At 41.4% G+C, this 20,092-nt stretch overlaps 1 protein-coding gene across 1 annotated transcript; it reads right to left on the bottom strand.

Annotated features, from left to right (window-relative positions):
* Positions 1 to 1,610: 1,610 nt before the first annotated feature.
* lhx4 (LIM homeobox 4) lies at positions 1,611 to 10,616 on the bottom strand. The gene is made up of 6 exons (XM_041040718.1): positions 10,538 to 10,616; positions 6,628 to 6,799; positions 4,670 to 4,872; positions 3,829 to 3,983; positions 2,873 to 3,044; positions 1,611 to 1,999 (listed from the first exon to the last, which is right to left on the bottom strand). Exons 1-6 carry the CDS (start codon positions 10,614 to 10,616, stop codon positions 1,611 to 1,613), a joined length of 1,170 nt encoding a protein of 389 aa, XP_040896652.1.
* Positions 10,617 to 20,092: the final 9,476 nt, after the last annotated feature.

Genomic DNA, 20,092 nt, shown 5'->3' with positions numbered 1-20,092 from the left:
TTTGATTTATTTTCAATAGAGAGACAGAAACAGGAGTGAACATAAATTTCTGACAATGTGTTTTTAAGCAAACCTTCCCTCAGGACAAAATCTCCACAGCAGAGCAGAACAAACTGTTTGGCTTAAAAAAAAAAGATTGCATTTCCGGAGAATCAGAAACAGGGGATCTTCTTTCTGCAAAGTTGGATCTTGTGTCTTGTGTTATCGTGGGACTTAAAAGATGCAGCTGTGGATGTGGCCTGAACTGTAAGAAACTGTAAGGGGCTCTGTGGTAATCCCTCTGACATGGAGGCCAGGCAGTGGGCCACATCTGGGGTCAGTAAGTAGGTTGATAGCAGGCAAAGCTAGAGCTCTGCTGGGCTGAGTAGATTACCAAGAGAAGCCTGGATCAGATTGACAAAACAGAAGAGCTAACACACAGAGAATTTTTTATCAGTGTTCCCGCTAATACTTCTTGGTGTTTTCAGTGTCAAGCAGATGTTCTGTGTTTGTGTAACCATTTAATTTGCTCAATAATATCTGCAAAGGATTCTGCATGTCTTATAAATGTGTATCTCCTTGTCATACATCTGTGCATTCAAAAGAATAAATTAATAATTTAGATGTGTGATATATTACTAGAATTTCTCCAAACCCTAAACCTTTTGACCGTCCTCCAACACGTAAGCTTTGATTCCTGGTAAGTCTGGAAACAGATAATTTAATACTGACAGACGTCCGCTCTCAGACAGCTTTTACACAGACAAGAACAAGTCAAGCACCTATAAATATAGAAGAGAGACCTGCTGTGTAGCAAACAGTGTTCGCCCTCAGTCAAACAGAGGAGACATCGGTTTCTACGGACAGACGGACGAACAGACAGGCAGACCATCTACTTCCTAATAACTTGTAAGCTTCAGCAATACATTAAAAAACATCAGCATGGTTCAAAATTCACACTTGTGCCACTGTTCTTGTAAATTTCTCTCCCAATGAAACACTGTGTTTTTGCCTTGTGCATATGTCTCCCCCTTTTTCTCTCTTTTTCCCCTGCATTCCTGTCCACATGTGTAGAAAAAGAAGAGGAGAGTAAAGTGCATCGCCAATGTAAAGGCTTCGATATGGCCAGACAGCAGTCCTACTCATTACTACTCATGAATCAGAAGCATGCAGGTGCCTCCTGGGTCTCATAAGGACTTTGATCTAGATTGTAGCCCTAATGTTGTAGCTGTTAGACAGGGATGGTTAATTTTGGGGGACAAGACAATAGTGCTTTCCCCTGTGAGCGTAATCCACCGACATATTGGAAATCCAGTCTCACTTTCAGAGAGTAAGAGAACAAAATAAAGTCAGGTGATAACAAAAGTTGTATGATACAGTGTTGAGACTGAACATTCAGTGGTGTGGAGGTGTTCTTCACCGCTTTTCTCCGGACTACACATCTCGACCCGGCCGTTATCTCACTCGTTGTGACTGCTGAGGGACTGAGAGTCACACTTCTTCTCTTCCTTCTGCTCTTCACCCAACATCACAAAACATACCAGTCTTGGTGGGTGATAGAAAGAAATGTAAAAAGCTTTGTGAGTCTGTTTTGTCGTATCCCCACAGCGATCTTCTGCCGTGTTCAAGACTCAAAACTGGGAATGGTCCATCTCGTCCAGCCATGAGGCGGGGCTGGTGGGGAAGTCAGGGTATCCTGTACTGCTGCCTGTAGACAGATCTGAGGTGGGGCCCCCCGCCATGGCCCTCAGAGCTTGTCCCACCCCGCCTGGCCCTCCCTGTGCCACCAGACTGTCCATGTTGAAGCCCAGGTTGTTGAGGAGAGGGGTGTGGCCTGGCAGAGAAGTGATGGAGGAGGGCGACTGAGGGAGACCGTAGGGGCTTCCTGCTCGAATGTCGTGGTAGGGCTGGCCTGCTGCATCGACGGAGAAGCCGCCGTTCAGCACCGCGCTGTTGGTCACATCACCGACGCTCCCATAAAGCCCATTGGTGTGGCCGAGGTCTGACAGGACCTGGTCGTCTGGGGAGGAGACACCATCACTTAACATGAGGGGTGTAAAAACTTTGACACATCAACAGTGCTGTCAACTGCGTGAACATTACATAGTAGTTATATTTCAATACAGTTAAGTGCTTTTATGAGTGATATTTATTGTGGCAACATTATGTGGATTTCATGGAGGTACAGTAAGTAGATCATGCAATGAGGTCTTTGATAAATGTTTCGCTTTTCGTCGGTGAGAAAGGATGTGCTTCATGTTCTTCACGTTCACGAACAAAGGAGGTCTGTATGTGTGCAATTACTGCAGCACAAAATATTTGTTTCCATCTCAGTCCCTCCTGTGGGTAGCTTCAATAACAACAAAGCCCCAGAGTGCTTTCTTTCTAATTGACTAAAAGCCTCACATGCTTTATAGAGTTTCTGTCACCATGTTTTCATTTCTCATAAAAATGGCCTTCTTTTTAAAAGTGGCTTGAAGACTTTTATGACTATCCAAAACGGGGTTTGCGAACATTAAATAACATGGGGATGTCTAAAATGTCGTTTGCATCCCACTAAGGACCCTCTCTCTTTTCCAATAAGCTCCATCATGGCGACAAACGGTGGCAGGAGGATGCGTCAGCGGGCCATGGGGAGGTGTGAGGGGAATGTGAAATGAGAATGCCATTTTGGATTTGCCTGAGAACGACACCATGCACTTAGCAACGCAAGGAAACAAATGAAATGCCACAAAGACGCATTCAATTGCTGCTGCACTCTTGTCATTTAGCAGCTTGTAGGCTTCCTTAATCCCATTAGAACGACAGCATGACTGACAATTCCCTTTCAGGAATCTCTCTCTTAAACAATAACAGATATGTACAGGGTTGCAGTTATCCACACAGTAGTTACCTCTGAAGCTCAGTTCACTGTCACTGAGTCCTGCGTCGTCAGCTGAGCTTTCCTTCTCCACTTTAGTTCCTCCTCGGCTGCGCTTTACACTTTTGTAAAACTGAGTCCAGCGGTGCCGACCTGCGTCTTTTTTCAGACGCTTTTCCTTCGCTCGTCGGTTCTGGAACCAAACCTGGCAAAGATAATAATAATTATTATTACCTGATAATAATAACAAACATAATCAATCAAAACAAATACCACTCAACAATCTGTCTGTCTTATCTGAATTTTTTTTCAGTTTAATCTGACTTTACTCAGTGTTTTCATAATATTTCTAAACTTTTAAAATCAAAATAATAAGCTTTTTTTTACTAAACAGTTGCAGAATTAGAAACCTCTGGAGTGCAAGATATACATAGATCATGTCTCAGTCTAAATTAGCTGATTTTCAACAGAAAAAGCAAATTTTTTTGTGATAAAAAATATCAAAGCAGAGAAAAAGTAATTAAAAGAGGCTCAGAAATAATTTTAAGTAATTATATTTAAGTAAGCTAATGAGACAGCATTAAGAGGTGTTTAAATCATGTATTTGTTTCATCTTTTAAATATTAAAAAATCTTTTTAGCTCTTTGTTGTTTCAAAGGCTCGAGTGCTAGTTTTAAGTAATCTGTGTTTATCCTACTGACATGGCATTTTATTTTTCTTTATTCCTTCGATGTTTGGTGAATCACTAAACAAAACTTTTGAGATTTTGGTGGCAATTTAAAAGTCTGGATGCTGACTCAGTTTTAAAACAAACAGTAAAAACTGCCAAAGGTTTTGATCAAGTCATATGGGGCTAAAATGTTTTAAAATGATTAAAAATGGTGGCTGGTTTAAAGATGCCCATATCAGAGGGGATATGATGTTGCATTTTTCCTGTGGTGAATAACTGCGGTGAATATGGATGCCTGAATAAGAACAAAACCCTCTACCTGCACTACTCTCATGTCTAGCCCCGTCTCCGAGGAAAGCTGCTCTCTGACATGGCGTGCCGGCTTCGGCGAGTTTTTGTAGGCACTTTTGAGGGTCTCCAGCTGCTTGGCGGTGATGGTGGTCCTTGGTCGCTTGGTCCCAGCCTCCGAATCATCTAAAAAACACCATTACAAGTGTGAGTGACTTCTTCTCACATCTGTCACATCGCCTTAACAGGCAGTGCCCCTCGGCCTTTGCATGGAGTGTCTGCGTGTTAAATGAAGTGAATGGTCATGTATGGAAGTGTATTATTGTCCTTGTGCATCTGTCCCACTCCCACAGCAGAGGACATAAATCTACTCAGTGCCAGAGGAACAGAGTTACTGGGGCTGCACCGTAGAAGAGCATTGCTTAACTTTACATAATCAATCAGAGATGCATGGAAATCTCAGAGGAGCGGGAGGGGGAGAGACAGCAAACACACACACGCACACACACAGACACACGCAGACAATAAACAACATAGATCCACAGTCAGTAGTGATTTCACTGTAGTGTATATACTGTGGCTTTATCTGCTATGTCCTCTACTGTGATTCTGCAGCTATCTGAAGTACCCAAATCAAGACACTTCATTTCAACGTCAAGACACCTCTCTCTGACCATGATAGTCTAAACAGTGAGTCATGATGGCTCAAACAAATAGTTTTTTCCTGATTTTTGTGTGTAATGTTTCACTGTGAACAAAAGTTTCCGCCTCTGTTTTCATCTCTCTGAATTCTTTCCAACTGTCAGGACTTTTGCTGAATATTAAACTTCTTTTGTGAGGTTTGTTTACATTTGGAATCCCTGCTGACCTACCGTTTTGTTTTGCAGTCTCATAATCCACCTTGCACACCAGCCTCCCGTCCTCCATGAGGTAAAACTCGTCCCCGGTGGCCAGCTGTCGGCTGCACATGATGCAGGCGAAGCAGTGCAGGTGATACACAAAGTCCTGCGCCTTCCGCACAACCTGCGTCGGAGGGATCCCCTGTTGGCATGATGCACATTTTGTTCCAAAACGCCTGCAGGAAGACATGAAGAAGGGAGCTGCCATTAGAAGATTTGATGCGAAACGCCAGCAGGGCAGACTGACATCCTTCTCCTATTTATATCCAATTTACAAGCTGATGGAGATAGCGAGACCAACCCAGATTAAAATTTCACATACTAGACAGGTATTTCTTCAACAGCAGCCAAGAATGATGGCAGAGTGTCTGTATTAATAGAAGCTCCAGCTGTTGTGGAGGGAAAACTCAGCACTGGAATGCATTTCTGTTAACGATAGACCTGTCCGCAGGTTGATGGATGGAGAGGATCAATGCACTGTGTGGTGTGTGTATGTGTGTGTGTGTGTGAGAGAGAGTGTGTGTGTTTGCATGTTTATGTGTTTGCAGATGAAGTACTGAGAGCTAAAGAGGAGGAGGAGGACGAAGAGAAGAGGAAGAGGTAGGAGGAGGAGTGCTCACAGTAAACACACCCTGAGTAGGACCAATAAAACACTGACTCAGGAGAGGCTTTAAATCACACAGCCAACCCACAGAAATAAAAAGAGCAAGGTGAAGCCTCCAAATCACTACTGGGAAGCATGCGCCAGTGAATCTATGTGTGTCTTTATGTGTGTGTGTGTGTGTGTGTGTGTGTGTGTGTGTGTGTGTGTGTGTGTGTGTGTGTGTGTGTGTGTGTTCTCCCGCTCCCACGTGTCCCTCACCACAGTTTGAACATGCAAACGCCCCCCACACCAAAACACCCACCCACCCCTGCTGTCCCCTGGGTCGGCTAACACGGTTAACTCTCGGTGAGACTCCAGGGCTCTTTGGGTCTCATTCAAGCTTTGAGCATTAAAACCTTTCAAACATGATTTAGTAAAAAGCCCGGATCTGCTGATCCTGTTTTGGATAAAAGTCAAACTCAATTTTCTTCTGTAATGCCTCAGAAATCCAATCGCTGAAAGAAAGAAAGAAAAAAGAAAGAAAACATAAAATGGGTTTTTGAGCAGTTCTTCCGAAATTTTGCTCTCTCATATTGTCAGCAGGAGAACACAGCCAATAAAATGTGAACTCTGGGAACTGAGAGGATAAATTCTGTACATTATAAATACAGTCAGCACAAAAAAAACGTTATAATAATGTTGAAATAAATTAGCATTGTCCAGCATGAGCTACATAAACTGAGCTAGATAATGGCGTGCAGTTGTAACTAAGCAGCAGACATAAAATTATAACAATTAGTCAAAAAGTTATTAATTGATTTAACTTAAGTAATAAATTCTGAACATTATCTACCACAGGATTATCTATGTAGCAGCTGTGTTGGTGCTTTTTTATGCAGACGTTAGCTAGAGTTGACTCAACATTTTACTGGGTAAAACTATGAGTTTTAAACAAACAATATGGTCTCAACCCATTATCATTCTGCTTATTTTCTTTATAGCACGACATGACTTTCAAAAACACACACAAAAAAGCATAAACATTCATAGAAAACTAAATTTAAAACGAGCAATAATGGATTTAACTTCAAAACAAGTAACTTAGGCTAACAATTGTTGCTGTTGTACTGTTGCTAACTGTTAACTGCTGCTAGTTGTAGGTTTTTTTTCCACCAAATAGACTATAAACCAGTGACATTTAATATAGTTAAATTATTTATGCCATATTTCCGTCGAGACACAAACCTTACTTAACTTTCTTTTAAGAAAACAGCAGAAAAATAAGATGTACACAGCTCGTCACAGACAACTAAAGCGACAGGAGAGCAAAGCAGAGCAGGGTACTGACTTGAAGAAATCCTCCTTGCAGTAGACGCCTCCTGCCCGGGAGAAACATTTGTCCGCCAGCGGAGTCTGACAGTCGGCGCACTTGAGGCACTTGGAGTGCCAGTGTCTGTCCAGCACCTTCAGGATGAACTTGTCCAGGATGTGCTGGCTACAGCCTGCACACTGAGGGATCTCTGCGAGGGAGAGACACAGCGGCACAAGGTCACACTCGACGAGCAGAGGCACAGAAACGTAGAGCTCTGACCATAAGGTTGTTTGTTAACCAGTAAAATAAAAACCAGTTTGAAGCGTACTTATTTTTACAGTGGTAACGATGGTGAACTGAGCACACTGAAAATGTTTTTGAACTGTATTCCGCAAATAAAAACAGGAAAGTTTTCTCAGATCAGATGGTTACAAAACTTTTTTATCTCTACATGGCACGAGTCATACGAGTTATATTTATAGATACATTTTGAGATACACGCTCATGGCAAAGAAAAATAAATAAAATATAAATAAAAATGTTATCAACTATAAAAACATATTAATGTCATGTCATTAAAAAAACAAACAAGCGTGAATCTACTTTTGTCCGTCACTGTCCAAGGTTTTGATATGTTTCCAGACAGCGCTCAGATACTTTTCTGCTTGATCCTAATTCATCTCTGGGATGATTTCATAGGAAATGTGGAGGCATTGTGAACAGGTGAGGCTGCTGCTGGATGTAAGATGTCAGGTTAAATTTCAGTTTTTGCTGTTTCAAAAAAATAAATAAACAAACAAACAAAAAAAAAACCCACAGTTGCAGGTCACATGCAGAAATAGAAGGTAATACTGTATGGTCCATACAGTATTACCTTCCAATTCACTCATATTAAAGTCTGGTGCTCCAGTTAAAGTGCAGATTTCAAAAAGTGACATTAAATTCATGGATCGAATAACAAAATGCAGATTTGCTCTCAAAGCAACCACGTTCTCGCATTTAGTCTTTATATATAATGACGAGATATGTTACCCCTGTACAGCATCTGGTTTATTTTATCTACACTGAAGTTTGTTAGTTTTTTTTTGTCATAATGAAATGTGCCTCGACCTATCATCTAAACACCAACAATCTTTTGCCTTTAATCTTCCATTTTTAGACTATTTTTCTTTCGCGACTTCTCCCGGTCAAACATCATGATATCGATAATGAAAAATCAATACGGAGGAAAACCGACTAGAACACACACCAGAATACACCAGTATAAACACACACACACGCACACAGATTGTGAGCTGCGTCTGCGGAGCTGTTTACTGTCGAGAGAAAACATCTCGGCCGTAAAATCATCTTACAACAAGGCTCAAGAAGCCTTATGCTTAATCTCATCAGAGCATGTCTACAGTCTGCAAGACAAAGCTCTCAGGTTATGCAACGTGGAGGTCCAAGCAGCATGCGCACATAATGGGGACACGAACGTTCTGTAGATTTTTAAAATGCATGTTCAACTCTTAAAAACATGTTATATTTTTTGTAAATATATATATATATATATTATTTTGCATTACATTGATTTTCATTTGGTTCATCGGTGACTAAAAGGACAATTAGCTCAGGGAAAACAGATTCATATTTTGATTGATTTGTGCTTATGTTTTTCCGAATAAGAAACTAAAAACCACAAGAATAAGAAATAAACAGAAGAACATATTCACATACATGTGACTTCAGCTCGCAGTATGAAACCATCAGATTAAAACAATGCATACACGAAATACAACGCTTCTGCACAGACAGAGGCTGGACTGGTTCTGTTTCACCTCATTACTGAGTGAATTCGTACAGAGATGATAGAAGAGAGTGGAGAAATTATTTAGAGGGTCTGAATCTATCAGTGACTGGGCTTTTTTTAAAATTGGGTATTTTAAGTATCTGGACATAAAGTGGTGGATGGAGCTGAATGGGGGATCGTTTTGCAGAGACAAGTGGTGCTGAAAGGAAAGCAGCACGATTCTTGGCAACGACAGAGCGTCCACCGTCCAGCTCTAGAGTGTGTGTGTGTGTGTGTGTGTGTGAGAGAGAGAGAGAGAGAGAGAGAGAGAGAGAGAGAGAGAGAGAGAGAGAGAGAGAGAGAGAAAGTAAACCCTGTGTCTTCTTCATATCTTGGTATCTGTTGCCACTACTCTCCACTCAGGCTCATCACCTCTGTCATTTCACACAGGAAGTGAAACACATTTTCAAAGATTTCAAATGTCAAACAGTTTTATTTTTTTTTTTTTTATTTTTTTTTTTTTTAGAACAGGAAGTAGAAATTGGCAGCCTCTCCTGTTTTCAAATTTTCTGTTTGTCAAATGATTTGTGTTGATTAAACGTGAAGTAAACACTTTACATCCCAGAGTAATAGGTTTCAGGTTAAGGTTTGGGTGTAATTGCCATGAGTCAGCAGTTCACACTGTCCATGATATGAAAAATGTTTAGATAAATTCTCCGTGACTTTTATTCCTGGAATAATCCAGGTTTAAGTCCAGGATGAATGCTGGCACTGCAGGGAGCTGAGTGGCAGGATCTTTATCCAATCTTTTAATCTGCCTCGATTTATAAAATTAAAGAGCATAAGCCGAACACATATAGGTTCTTTTCCTTTAGTCAGGTTTAAACACTTTGCTGAATAGTCTGGGACTCTAAAAGGAAACATATCACATCGTGTGGTTTTCTTGTTTCACCTGCATTTTTGTTTTTAGTCGGGTTATAATAAACAAGAGGCAGTAATATGGATTAAAGAAAATACGACTAATATAATATCATATTATTTAGAGGCCAAATAAATCAGAATTTCACCTAAATACTTAGAGCTACAGGAAAGAACAATTTCATTATCAGTGTTTATGAAACCAAGAAGCAGTCTAGTAATTATCTCATAGCATTATCCCATTTTGTTGTGGATTATGTTTTTTGGGGGGTGCAGGCGGGTGGGCAGCCTATTAGACTCGATCCATCTGTACATTTTTCTAACTCGCCTATAAATAATTAGGTCAGAGCAGAAATGTGTCCCATCGCACTTCTATCTTGGTTGCACGATCAGATTATAACGGGGCCTGGCACAGATTAACACGCCGGGACGAACAGATGTAAGGTAATTCTCGCCTTTGATGCTGGAAGGTAAAAAAAAAAAAATGAAAAAAATAAAAGATGGGGATAAATAACTGCGATTAGAATTTGGTCTCATCCTCAACAAATAATGGCATAAAGCAACATTCTGCTTGTAAATGTGAAACATAAAAACACAAACTAATGCCTAGGCCTCGCCTTAGAGACAAAAAAAAGAAAAATAAAAGAGTATGAGACATTTATTTGACTCAGTAACGAGTGTCAGTCAAAGTCAGCGTGTATTCGTCTGATGGGTGATGACAACTGCGTCTGATCTCTTGACCATACAGGCTCGTTTACACATTAACAGCTGCCTGGGAAGCTCACTGGAAGCCCAACAACCTGACGGAGGATGCAGCAAAGTTTGAGGCCGAGCTAGAGACTTAAATAATTTTGCTTTAAATGACAGAAATAATCTTATTTATTTTTTCTAAGGATGGGATAAATCGCCAAAGAACCATCCTTTGCACTAGTCAAATGTTGTAGCCTTTTTGCAGAGTACAGTCCCGCAAGGCTGCCAAGATTAATTGGACATGCGGACTTTGTGGTTTTGAAGTATCATCGTTTTTTTTTTCTTGCACACCTAGATATAACAGCATGACACATTGTCACGTATAGACATACGTGACAATCTAAGACCGAGAGCTTCAGTCTCCTCATCCTCATCCTCGGCCGAGTTAACTAAACCCCTCTCCTGCAGCAGCACAGGCTGCTCTCGCCAACTGGTTTCCAGATTAATAATCGACAGAAACTAGAGGTGGTTTAAAAAATTAAAAAAAATTAAAAATAAATGTCTTACGTTGCAGTGGCACTCCGAGAATCTCCGGTAAACTCTTCACAGGACTCTCTGTCGGTAGGACCGCCGCACTTTGCATCATCGTGATCCAAACCGGGAGACAAATGCACGCACATACACCCGCAACACGGTGGGCGCACTCCCCCGTCCTGTCTTGTGTAGAAAAAAAAAAGTATGATGGTGGTGATGGTGGTGGTGTTGAGGCCTTTCTCCGCTCTGCAGGGTGATCTCCCTCGTCGTCCTCTCAAGCCGCTATCCCTGTTATTTTCTCTATTCCCGGGATGGTGTCCGTGCCGCGCCGTGCCGAGCTGTTTTGGAGTGGATCAGACAGGATGCTCGGTCCATTCAGCGCTGCAGGGGCGGCGAGGCCTGACGTCACCGCGGCAGAGGCTCACCGGGGGGCCAATAGGAGCGCAGGAAGAGGAGGCCCCCGGGGCGGAAAGCATCCTCCATAGGTGTACAAGCGAGGAGGAGAAAGCAGAGGAGAAGAGGCGTCTAACATGGTATATGAAAATGTCTCCGGAGAGGCGGGACTTTGTTCCTGTGGAGACCATAAATAGCTCACTGCAGTGGCTCCCCGGAGGGGCCCCGGGCCAGCAGGGGTCCCTCTGGGGAGGAAAAGGGGGTTCCACGCAGCCAGGAAAATAAGGAACAGTTTCACTTCACTTTTATTTGTCTTCTTTAGAAATTAACAATAAGGCACTAAAGAAGGGATGAGCAAATTTCTCTGATACTCAGTTCACATCCTTAAATTTCTCTTCAGCACACACACACTAAACAAAATGAGACTCTAAATGTAAGTTTAATGGGTGATCTGCAGGTGGCATGGCGATAGTTAACTATTTCACTGAGTTAGAGAATTAAATGCATTTTATCTTGGTTTTATTATCGAGTTAGGAGGCTATCCAGGCTACTATGTGGTTGTAAATTTAAACGGTGCATGTATAGGGAAGCTGTCAACAGACTGAGTGGAAAAGTATTTTTCAAAGTATTCATTCACACACACACAAAAAAAAAAAACAGCACTCTGATGTTTCAGTGTCTGTTTACCGTGAAAAGATGCCAGCTGAGTGGTCACAAACAAACAGCTACAGGAATGACAAGTGAAACCACACCACAGAGGAGATATGACCGGACACATGTCCGAGTCAAACGCACCACACCTTCACCTGTATGAGCTGCCTGGACTTTCTGCCCGGCAGTGTGGCAGCGCCCATACAAGCTGGATCCTTCTCAGTGACAGGTAGGATTAGGAGTCTGGGCACAGTCCTCCTGACACTGTTCATTTCAAACCCCATCGTCTGAGACTGCTCTCCCGGATAAGATATTCCCCCCGGAGGGCTGCTAGTTCAAGCTAGATGAACTCAATCTTCGCTTTCAATTTACTTCAAGCGTGGAAAGAAAAGCTCACAGTGGCGCTTTCCCGCCGGTCCGCCTCCAAACCAACGCAGGTTGTTTCCATCAACAGTGAGTCCGTGTGCAGGTCCCCAGGTGAATGTCTGTAGCTCTCAACACACACACACACACACACACACACACACACACACACACACACACACACACACACACACACACACACACACACACACACACACACAGTATCTGCTCACACACACCTGGATACACGGTTAACAGCAGGAAAACCACTGATTTCAGTTCAAGCAAAAATGTGATTTATTTTTTACACATTTCATTCCAATGAATCAAAATATAATAATATAATATAATATAATATAACAATTTTAAGTTTTAAATCAGTGTATAAAATCATTGCTAGAATAACAGTAATAATAATAATGATAATAATAAAAATAATAATACAAACAGAGACTTTGGATTTTCTGGCAATGTCAAAAAAATTAAAAGAAAATTGGGTAGGCAAAAATATTTCCACCAAATACTACTAAAAAGAAACACAAATGTGTCCTTTCATTTGCAATGTAAATATACAGCAATAAAACAGTTTGGCGGAAAATTACGAAAATGAACGTGGCTGGAAAGTTCCCCGTGTTGTCTATTTCAAACTACGGACCGTTTGTTCCATTGTCGCAGACCGTTTATATACGGTATGGACGCACAATCCCATAAGCCGTTCGCGTGTGTGGTTAATGTTTCAAATGTAATTTAGTGAAATGAAAACGCACATCAAGCTGATTATAAAAAACGAGGCTGGGATATTACAGGAATTTTATCCAACCGATTCAGAGCTGCAGTTTGCAGTACAGGTGTCCCCTCCATCCATCCACCCATCCACCCATCCATCTATCCATCCGTCCATCTATCCATGCATTGCATGTGTGGCAAGGGAATCATCTGGTCTTACTTTATTTTCATTATACACTTTTCCCCTCAAGATCATTCAATTTATTCAGCTATTCAATTACTCTGATTGTTGGTATCGAGACCTTTTAGCTGCCCTGGAAAACAGTGCAGATAAAAATGCTCTTAACTTGTCAGCAATGGGCAAGACAATTAGAATAATTGACGGATGCAAAATGCAGAAAGAGAAATGAAGTGAGCGCGAACATCTGGTTCAGTGGGAGAAAATGAACGGCAAAATAATCCGCATCTGGGTCTACTGAGATATTTTCAAGAAATATTTATAGTGCACACAATGAAGGATGAAATGACATTTTTAAAAAATGCACAAATATGTGAAATATTAATATATTTTAATACTGACATGAAGGAATCCAGTTGTTTACTGCCAGGCCAGCAGTTCTGGGCGTAAAAATAAAACTTGCACTAATAATGGCACATTATTTTCTATTATTAAATAATGCACTTAAATGCAAGGAAGAAAAGAAAGAGAAGGAAAAAAATATTTATAGGCTAAAAAAATATTTATCAAATAATTATAATGTACAAACTGAGAGAGGCTAGATGACTGATCTTTGTATGAGGTGCCACTGCAAGAGAAAAAAAAAAAAAGCAGAGGAAGCAGCTCGGGCAATAACTCAAGCAGAGGGCGACTCCTTTGCCACCGCCGTTGACCCAGCCACCTCTAATTAGATCTAATATTTCAGTGGACGAGTTCATTGACATCTGCGATTCACAGATCCATCTTACAGAGCAGGGAGTCAGAAATACCGAACCACGTCCATCCACACAAGGTGAGCAAGGCTGGTGTGAACTATAATCCAGGTGTGTGTCGCCCTGCACCACTCATACCGTAACACCGCAGCTCAGGCAGCAGGCCTGGATTATGACTAGCCGAAACATCAAACACTGCATTGATTGGATTTATTTTTTTTTTAAGTGTGTAAATACAAATGGATTGATGTATCATCCTACTGCACACGCCACCAGCACACAAGAAAATTAAATATCAAATGTGCACGAAAGCAAATGCAACTCACACAAACACCGCAAGACTGATGTTAATCCCACTTTCATTTTGTGTGCAAATGGCTGGAAAACAGCGCTTAGAATTCACCACAAATGCTGGGAAAAATAAAAGGGAAATGCATTATAGCTCAGAGACATCACTTCAGGGAAGGTGCATGTTTCATAAAACTGTAAATCTCCTCTGTCCTTTGAAAGATGAAAATACAGCATCACCGTGCAGACCTACCTAATCACGGCAGCCCGCCGGTGATTTTGAGGCAGTCTGTCTCCTCTCGCCTCCTCCTCTTCCTCCTCCTCCTCCTCTTCTTCTTCTTCATCTCCTCCATGCCGCTGAGGTTTGTCTCAGCAGGATGAACCTGTGCTTGCAGAGAAACAGCGGCAAGTCAGTCCACACTTTCTCTGGCATCCGCTGACAAAAACATTAGACAGCAGTGGCACCGTGTCCCTAACCATTTGGTCCGAAAGCAGGAGAGGAACAGAGAGAGGGAGAGAGGCGGAAAGCGAGGGGGAAACCTTAGGAGAGAGCACGGAGGAGAAAATTAAATTGCACTTGGGGGGCAAATTCTATTAGGGAATAGTTATTGTCTCCTGACAGCTCCTGTCCATTTGGGTAATTAGTAGAAGAGATTGGTTGAACAAACGAAAGCTATTCCCGTCAGAAATGATATTTTCCAATTCCCTGATTGAACCTGACCCTGTCGAGCTAAGACGAGGCGGTAATAGGCTCATTTGACTCAAATAACTAGTACCACAGTTCAGCCAAGAGTCCCTGATAAAATACTTAGATTTAGATTTACAAATAACCCGATGGAGGTGCGATATTTCACAGGAAAAGTTGCACTCATTTATATATATTTATATATTATTATTATTATTATTATTATTATTATTATTATTATTATTATCAGAGCTGCAAGAAAACTAAAATAATGTCTGGACTGGCAAAGACATAAGTGAAGTAAATTATCCAATTCAATTCTTAAATTCTGTGATTCACTGGCACCTGCTCAAGGTACAGACCCTCATGAAACTGACCTTGATACGCCTGGAAAGCAGATTAATGAATGACTGAAAAAAAGTATGGATGATGGGTCATGGGTCTCTGTAGCCACCAGTTCAAATGTTAGTGGTGTTTATTTCTGTGGATCCCTCTGACAGTGATGTTGAGAAAAAAAACCCAGATTTGGCTCAAAAAACAATATAATTTAATTAACTCTTAAGCAAAATTAGTTGAGGGACTCCCAAAGAAAACCTTGATTTTGAAAGTGTAGCCCAGCTAATTCAGTTTAATCTACAGTCAAATTTGGGTTCAATTAAAAGTTTCCTGACATCAAATTTTTTTTTACCATAAAATGAAACAAAAGTAAACTGTTGTTAAAGTGTTTGTTTATGCACTGTATTTTCTTATTTACATTTAAGAGAAGGATTAAAATCAAATGACCCAAAGCCCCCCCCCCCCCCTTTTTTTTTTTATTATAAACAAACGACACCAAATAAAAACTTATCAGAGCATCTTTCACTGCCTGAGGATTTCTGTGTAAAGTGAGGAGTGAATCTTCCCAGTTCAGTGACAGGAGCAGTGTCAGCTGAGTGAATTAAAACAATGTGACTGACAAGTGTTGGATCTTCTCCAACTTCATTACCCAAACGCTTCCTGTAAGCTATATACACTAACTCTGAAGGAGGGGGTGAGACCAGACCAGACCAGACCAGACCAGACCAGACCAAAACAGAACAGAACAGAACAGAACAGAACAGAACAGAACAGAACAGAACAGAACAGAACAAAACAAAACAGAACAAAAAACAAAACAAAACAGAACAGAACAGGACAGAACAGAACAGAACAGAGGAAAGAAAGGTCAGGGTTGTGCTGAAATTAAAATAGTGCAGCTGAGCATAATATCAGGGCCTAAATGTGGCTGATAGTAGGAGGTTATTGATTGTGTGGGTTTCCCCTCCTGTTCACGCTTCTGCACCACTCTTCACTGGGCACAGATGAACTGCAAGGACTTCCAGTTGGCTAAAATCTCCTCCTGCTCCCTTTGGTACGAACAGTAGCCCAACACACAGAGGGTGAGATGAGATGTTTGGGAGATCAGCAGATGAGCGACCACATGAAAGGGGGAGGGACCGCAGCAGTAAAATGAGATGGATCTGACCCTACTTGACTCCTGCCTCTAAAAGGCTGAATGTTTAAAACCGAAAGGGGACCTGGCTTAGTTTGGATATGATATATTCCAGTACCATATATTAACCTTTTTTTCATAATTTATTCACCCCACACACCCCCCACACCCCCTTCTCCCTCTATCCACAGCAGGAAGCTTTATAGTATTATTAAAGTCAGAAAGAGAGATGACAGAAAAATGCATCAAGCCCCTCCTGCATTTTAATATCAATACTGGAGGGGTAATAAACATCGAGGCAGAGAGCACGCAGGAGAGGAGCGACTATAAAACCCTACAATGTCTAATTTATGGAAGACAACAACAGGGCAGCAAGGTGAGGTTTTTACCCTTCAGTCTATGCTTTCATAACACAACAGTGTGCAACATTTATTTTCAACAACAATCAGCACAGACACAAAAAAAAAAGTTTAGAAGAAAGTAATCAGGCGTTTGAGCAGCAGAAATGGTGCACGTTGTACCCGAGGAATGATGGTAAAGTGATGACAGGAAATGTTTCTAGCTGAAGGGAGTTTAAAGGGAAGCATGAGCTTAGCAGCAGAGACAAAACAATCCCTCAAGGTCCTTTTATTAGCTGTTCTGGAGCTCTCAGTCATTTCACTTGATCTTCATCATGAATTGTACATGTTCAAATTTGTATTAATTTCACAGCACTTTAAGGGCTTCTTGTCCATGTTGGGTTAAAGGTTTGGCTTCAAAGTTCATTCCTAACCTCTGACAGGAACTGACAAGAGCATGAGTTATGATGGAAACACTAACTGTAAGACAGCAGTCTGCAGCTCCCCCAGTGTAGAGAACTGGGTGCCTAAAGTTTCTTCACTGTGTAGATGTGCAGCTGAGATCAGTTGCTGTCTTTGTTTGTTTTTGTTTCAGTTATAATTATTGTATTTGATGCTTGTATGTTGTGTTTTTGTATATGATAAATATCCCTGTTTGCTTCCTTGTTAACAGTTATATAAGAAGATAAACACCCCCGTCATGTCTGTCTGTTAAATGTGAAGCTGCAGCCGGGAGGCAATTAGCTTAGCTTAGCACGAGTTGTGGTGACTTCCTGGAGGAACATCCACCATTTTGTCAGATCTGTAACCAAGCAAATACTGACAAAGGTTTTTTTATCTACTCCACAGGTGTTTTACCACCTTTAAGTTACAGTTGGGCTATCTGTGTATGTATTTTACCATGCACATTTTTACTTGATTAATTACTGTGGTATTCTTATTTATTCATTCTGTCCTTGCTGTGTTTCCTCCCTTCATGGGAGACAATTTAACTAGTTTGACAGTTCCACAAAATCCTTTTTGGTTAATGCACTCTTTCACTTTTATGTTACTATTAATCTTGCTTGCTTGTAGTATTTTTTCTTTTTATTATTTGTAATTACTATCAATATCCAATAAAAACCTAACCTTTACTGGCAGTGTGTTTAGCTTGCTGTCCACTGACATGAATCCTGAGGACAGAGGAGTGGTCCAAAACCTTACTAACACCCCTTATGTACATTTTTTCCCTTATCTTATTTATCACCAGTCTGTCTAGATGCCTCAAGTTGAACAGATAACTTCTTACCTAGTTTTCTGTTGTCCTATATCCCATCCGATCAACAAATCTGAACAACCCTCAAATTAAATTCCTTGTGTTTAAACTTAATAAAAACAAAACTGATTTAGCTCTGAATGTGTCTTGGTTTAGATTTGAAGCCTGTGTCCTCAGTGTGAACCACTCACCTAGGCCCTGGCAAAGCTGCAGACAGATATTACATTTGCTGCCAACTTCCTCATTAACCATCATTAGTCTGAACCAGCAAAACACTTGCAGCTCACTGAGGCTCAAGGCACCTGATAAAGGGTTTCTGTAGAGTGAGGAGCATGAAGCATTGCCGACGCCAATCCAATAACACACAGGTAAACATTTAAACAGATTAACAGATCAGATATGTGGTAGAAAAGTACTTAACCCAAAGGACAGGTATGGATTTAAAGAAAAATATGAATGCATTTCACTTTATCTCTGTAATCCCTGTCTCCAATTTCAGCGGAGGTAAACAAAAAACAGCAGTGAGCAAGATGCCAGATACGACGAAACAAATGGTTAACAAACACACAGAGAAGTTTGAGAAGGGCACATAATTCCTCCTTTAGTGTGACACTTTCCCAACCAAAAAAAAAAACAAACAAAAAAAAAAAAACAGCCGACCCTGATATTAAAATTTGTTTTATGATATATTGTATAATATCTGAAAAAGGAATAAATAACATACAGAAGCTTCCCTGTGACAAACTCTGCTTTTCTCAATCCATTCTGGCAATCATAATGTGTCATTGAGGGTCTAATTCAAAGTATCTGAGAGTTTGATTAAGTCACACAACCACAGCTGCTCAGGCTTGATGCCCCTCTGCTTTAATGTAGGGCTATTAATCAACCTATTGTGTGTGTGTGTGTGTGTTTCTGTGTGTGCACGCATGAGTGTGTATGTCAGAGGGAATCGACTGCCTTAACTTTTCCAGCATCAAAGCCTGTCATACTGCTGATGCTGAAAACGTGGTTTGGATAAAGATATGGAATGGGGTTAGGGATATCAGGGTTATATCTATATCTGTGTACATATTATAGTATTCCCGCAATAAACGGACTCTGAGAGCACGGAACACACCGCAACAGCGTTCCTAACATTAGCTGTTTCGGTCCTCTATCTGTATCAGCATCGACCATAAATCGGCAATTAAGTCATAAGCCAGCGGCAAAATATGCTAATACATGCTAATTAGTGCAAACATCCAGGTAAAATAGTGAGAAAAGTACTTACCGAAAAAACTGCAACGCAGACTCCTTCGACGGTCGGTTAGTACAGTCTACACTACAACAAGCCATATTGTCACAAAAACCTATCCGAACATTGGCAAACAAACACGGACACTGTCAACTGCTGGATGTAGCCGCCTAGCCTAGCCCAAAGAGCTAACTGCCAGTGCCTGTCTATGGAGCTGTCACTCAACGTGACCACGCCATTAACACAAAAACGGTTGTGGTACAAAAAATTCACCCGCCCCACAGTGTTCAGAAGTGGAAACTATCAATAGAGACCAAAAACAAAAAATGTACCTGGCTGTAAATATGTTTTTTTAGGCTGTAAAGTTGGCTATTTTAACATGGGGGTCAACGGAGAATTGCTCACGTCTGGAGCCAGCCCCCAGCGGTAGCCAAGGAACTGCAGCTTTTTGAACGCGGAAGTGATCCTCACTGCTGAAACCTACAACTCCCCCATTGGTTGGACTAGGTGTGGTGTGTGTGTCTGTGTGCGTGCGTGCGTGCGTGCGTGTGTGTGTGAGACAGGATGGGGGTGGAGGTAAAGGGGCAGGAGTCAAGGGAATTCAAGCCAATGTTCCAGGAAACACAAAGCTCAAGATCAAGCATCGGTTGTCTTTCAGATGGGCCTGTTGTAATCCGGACAACATCAAACCCTCTGCCTCCATCCATCCATCCATCCATTTATCCCTCACACACACTGCTCCCTCTTTCATCCATCCACCTCACCCGACCCCCTCTCATATATTACTGCCCCTGAGGGTCCACTCTTGCCAAACTCCCCCCCCGCCCCCCAACCCCACCCCAGCCTCCAGTGGAACCCACCTCCAAGTGTGTGAGGAGGGAAGGAGCCCCATCAAAGCCGATTGCGTTTTAATAAAGTTTATTATCTGCTGGGAGCTAATCCTCAAGGGTAATCTCTCCCCTCTAGTCCTAAAGGAAAGCTGGATTACTCACTTGCTATAATCCCAATGAAATTGTTAGGATTTAGCTTGCGCTGCACAGCAGATGGCAACAGGCTTTTTCCTTCAACCTTGGATGCTTTAACCCCACATTATACATGCAACACCCCGCTCCTCGTAGCCTTATGTCCTGGTAGACTTAGTAAAAACAAAAACAAACAAGAACTTGTTATTACCAAGTCTGCAAGGTTCTGTAAAATCATCTTGACTTCTTGAGACAATACAGATGCTAGGGAGGTTTAACCCTTCTCTATAAA

The sequence above is a fragment of the Toxotes jaculatrix genome, chromosome 6, assembly GCF_017976425.1.
Source record: "Toxotes jaculatrix isolate fToxJac2 chromosome 6, fToxJac2.pri, whole genome shotgun sequence".
NCBI lineage: Eukaryota > Metazoa > Chordata > Actinopteri > Toxotidae > Toxotes > Toxotes jaculatrix.
This window is presented reverse-complemented; position numbering and strand designations above follow the sequence as displayed.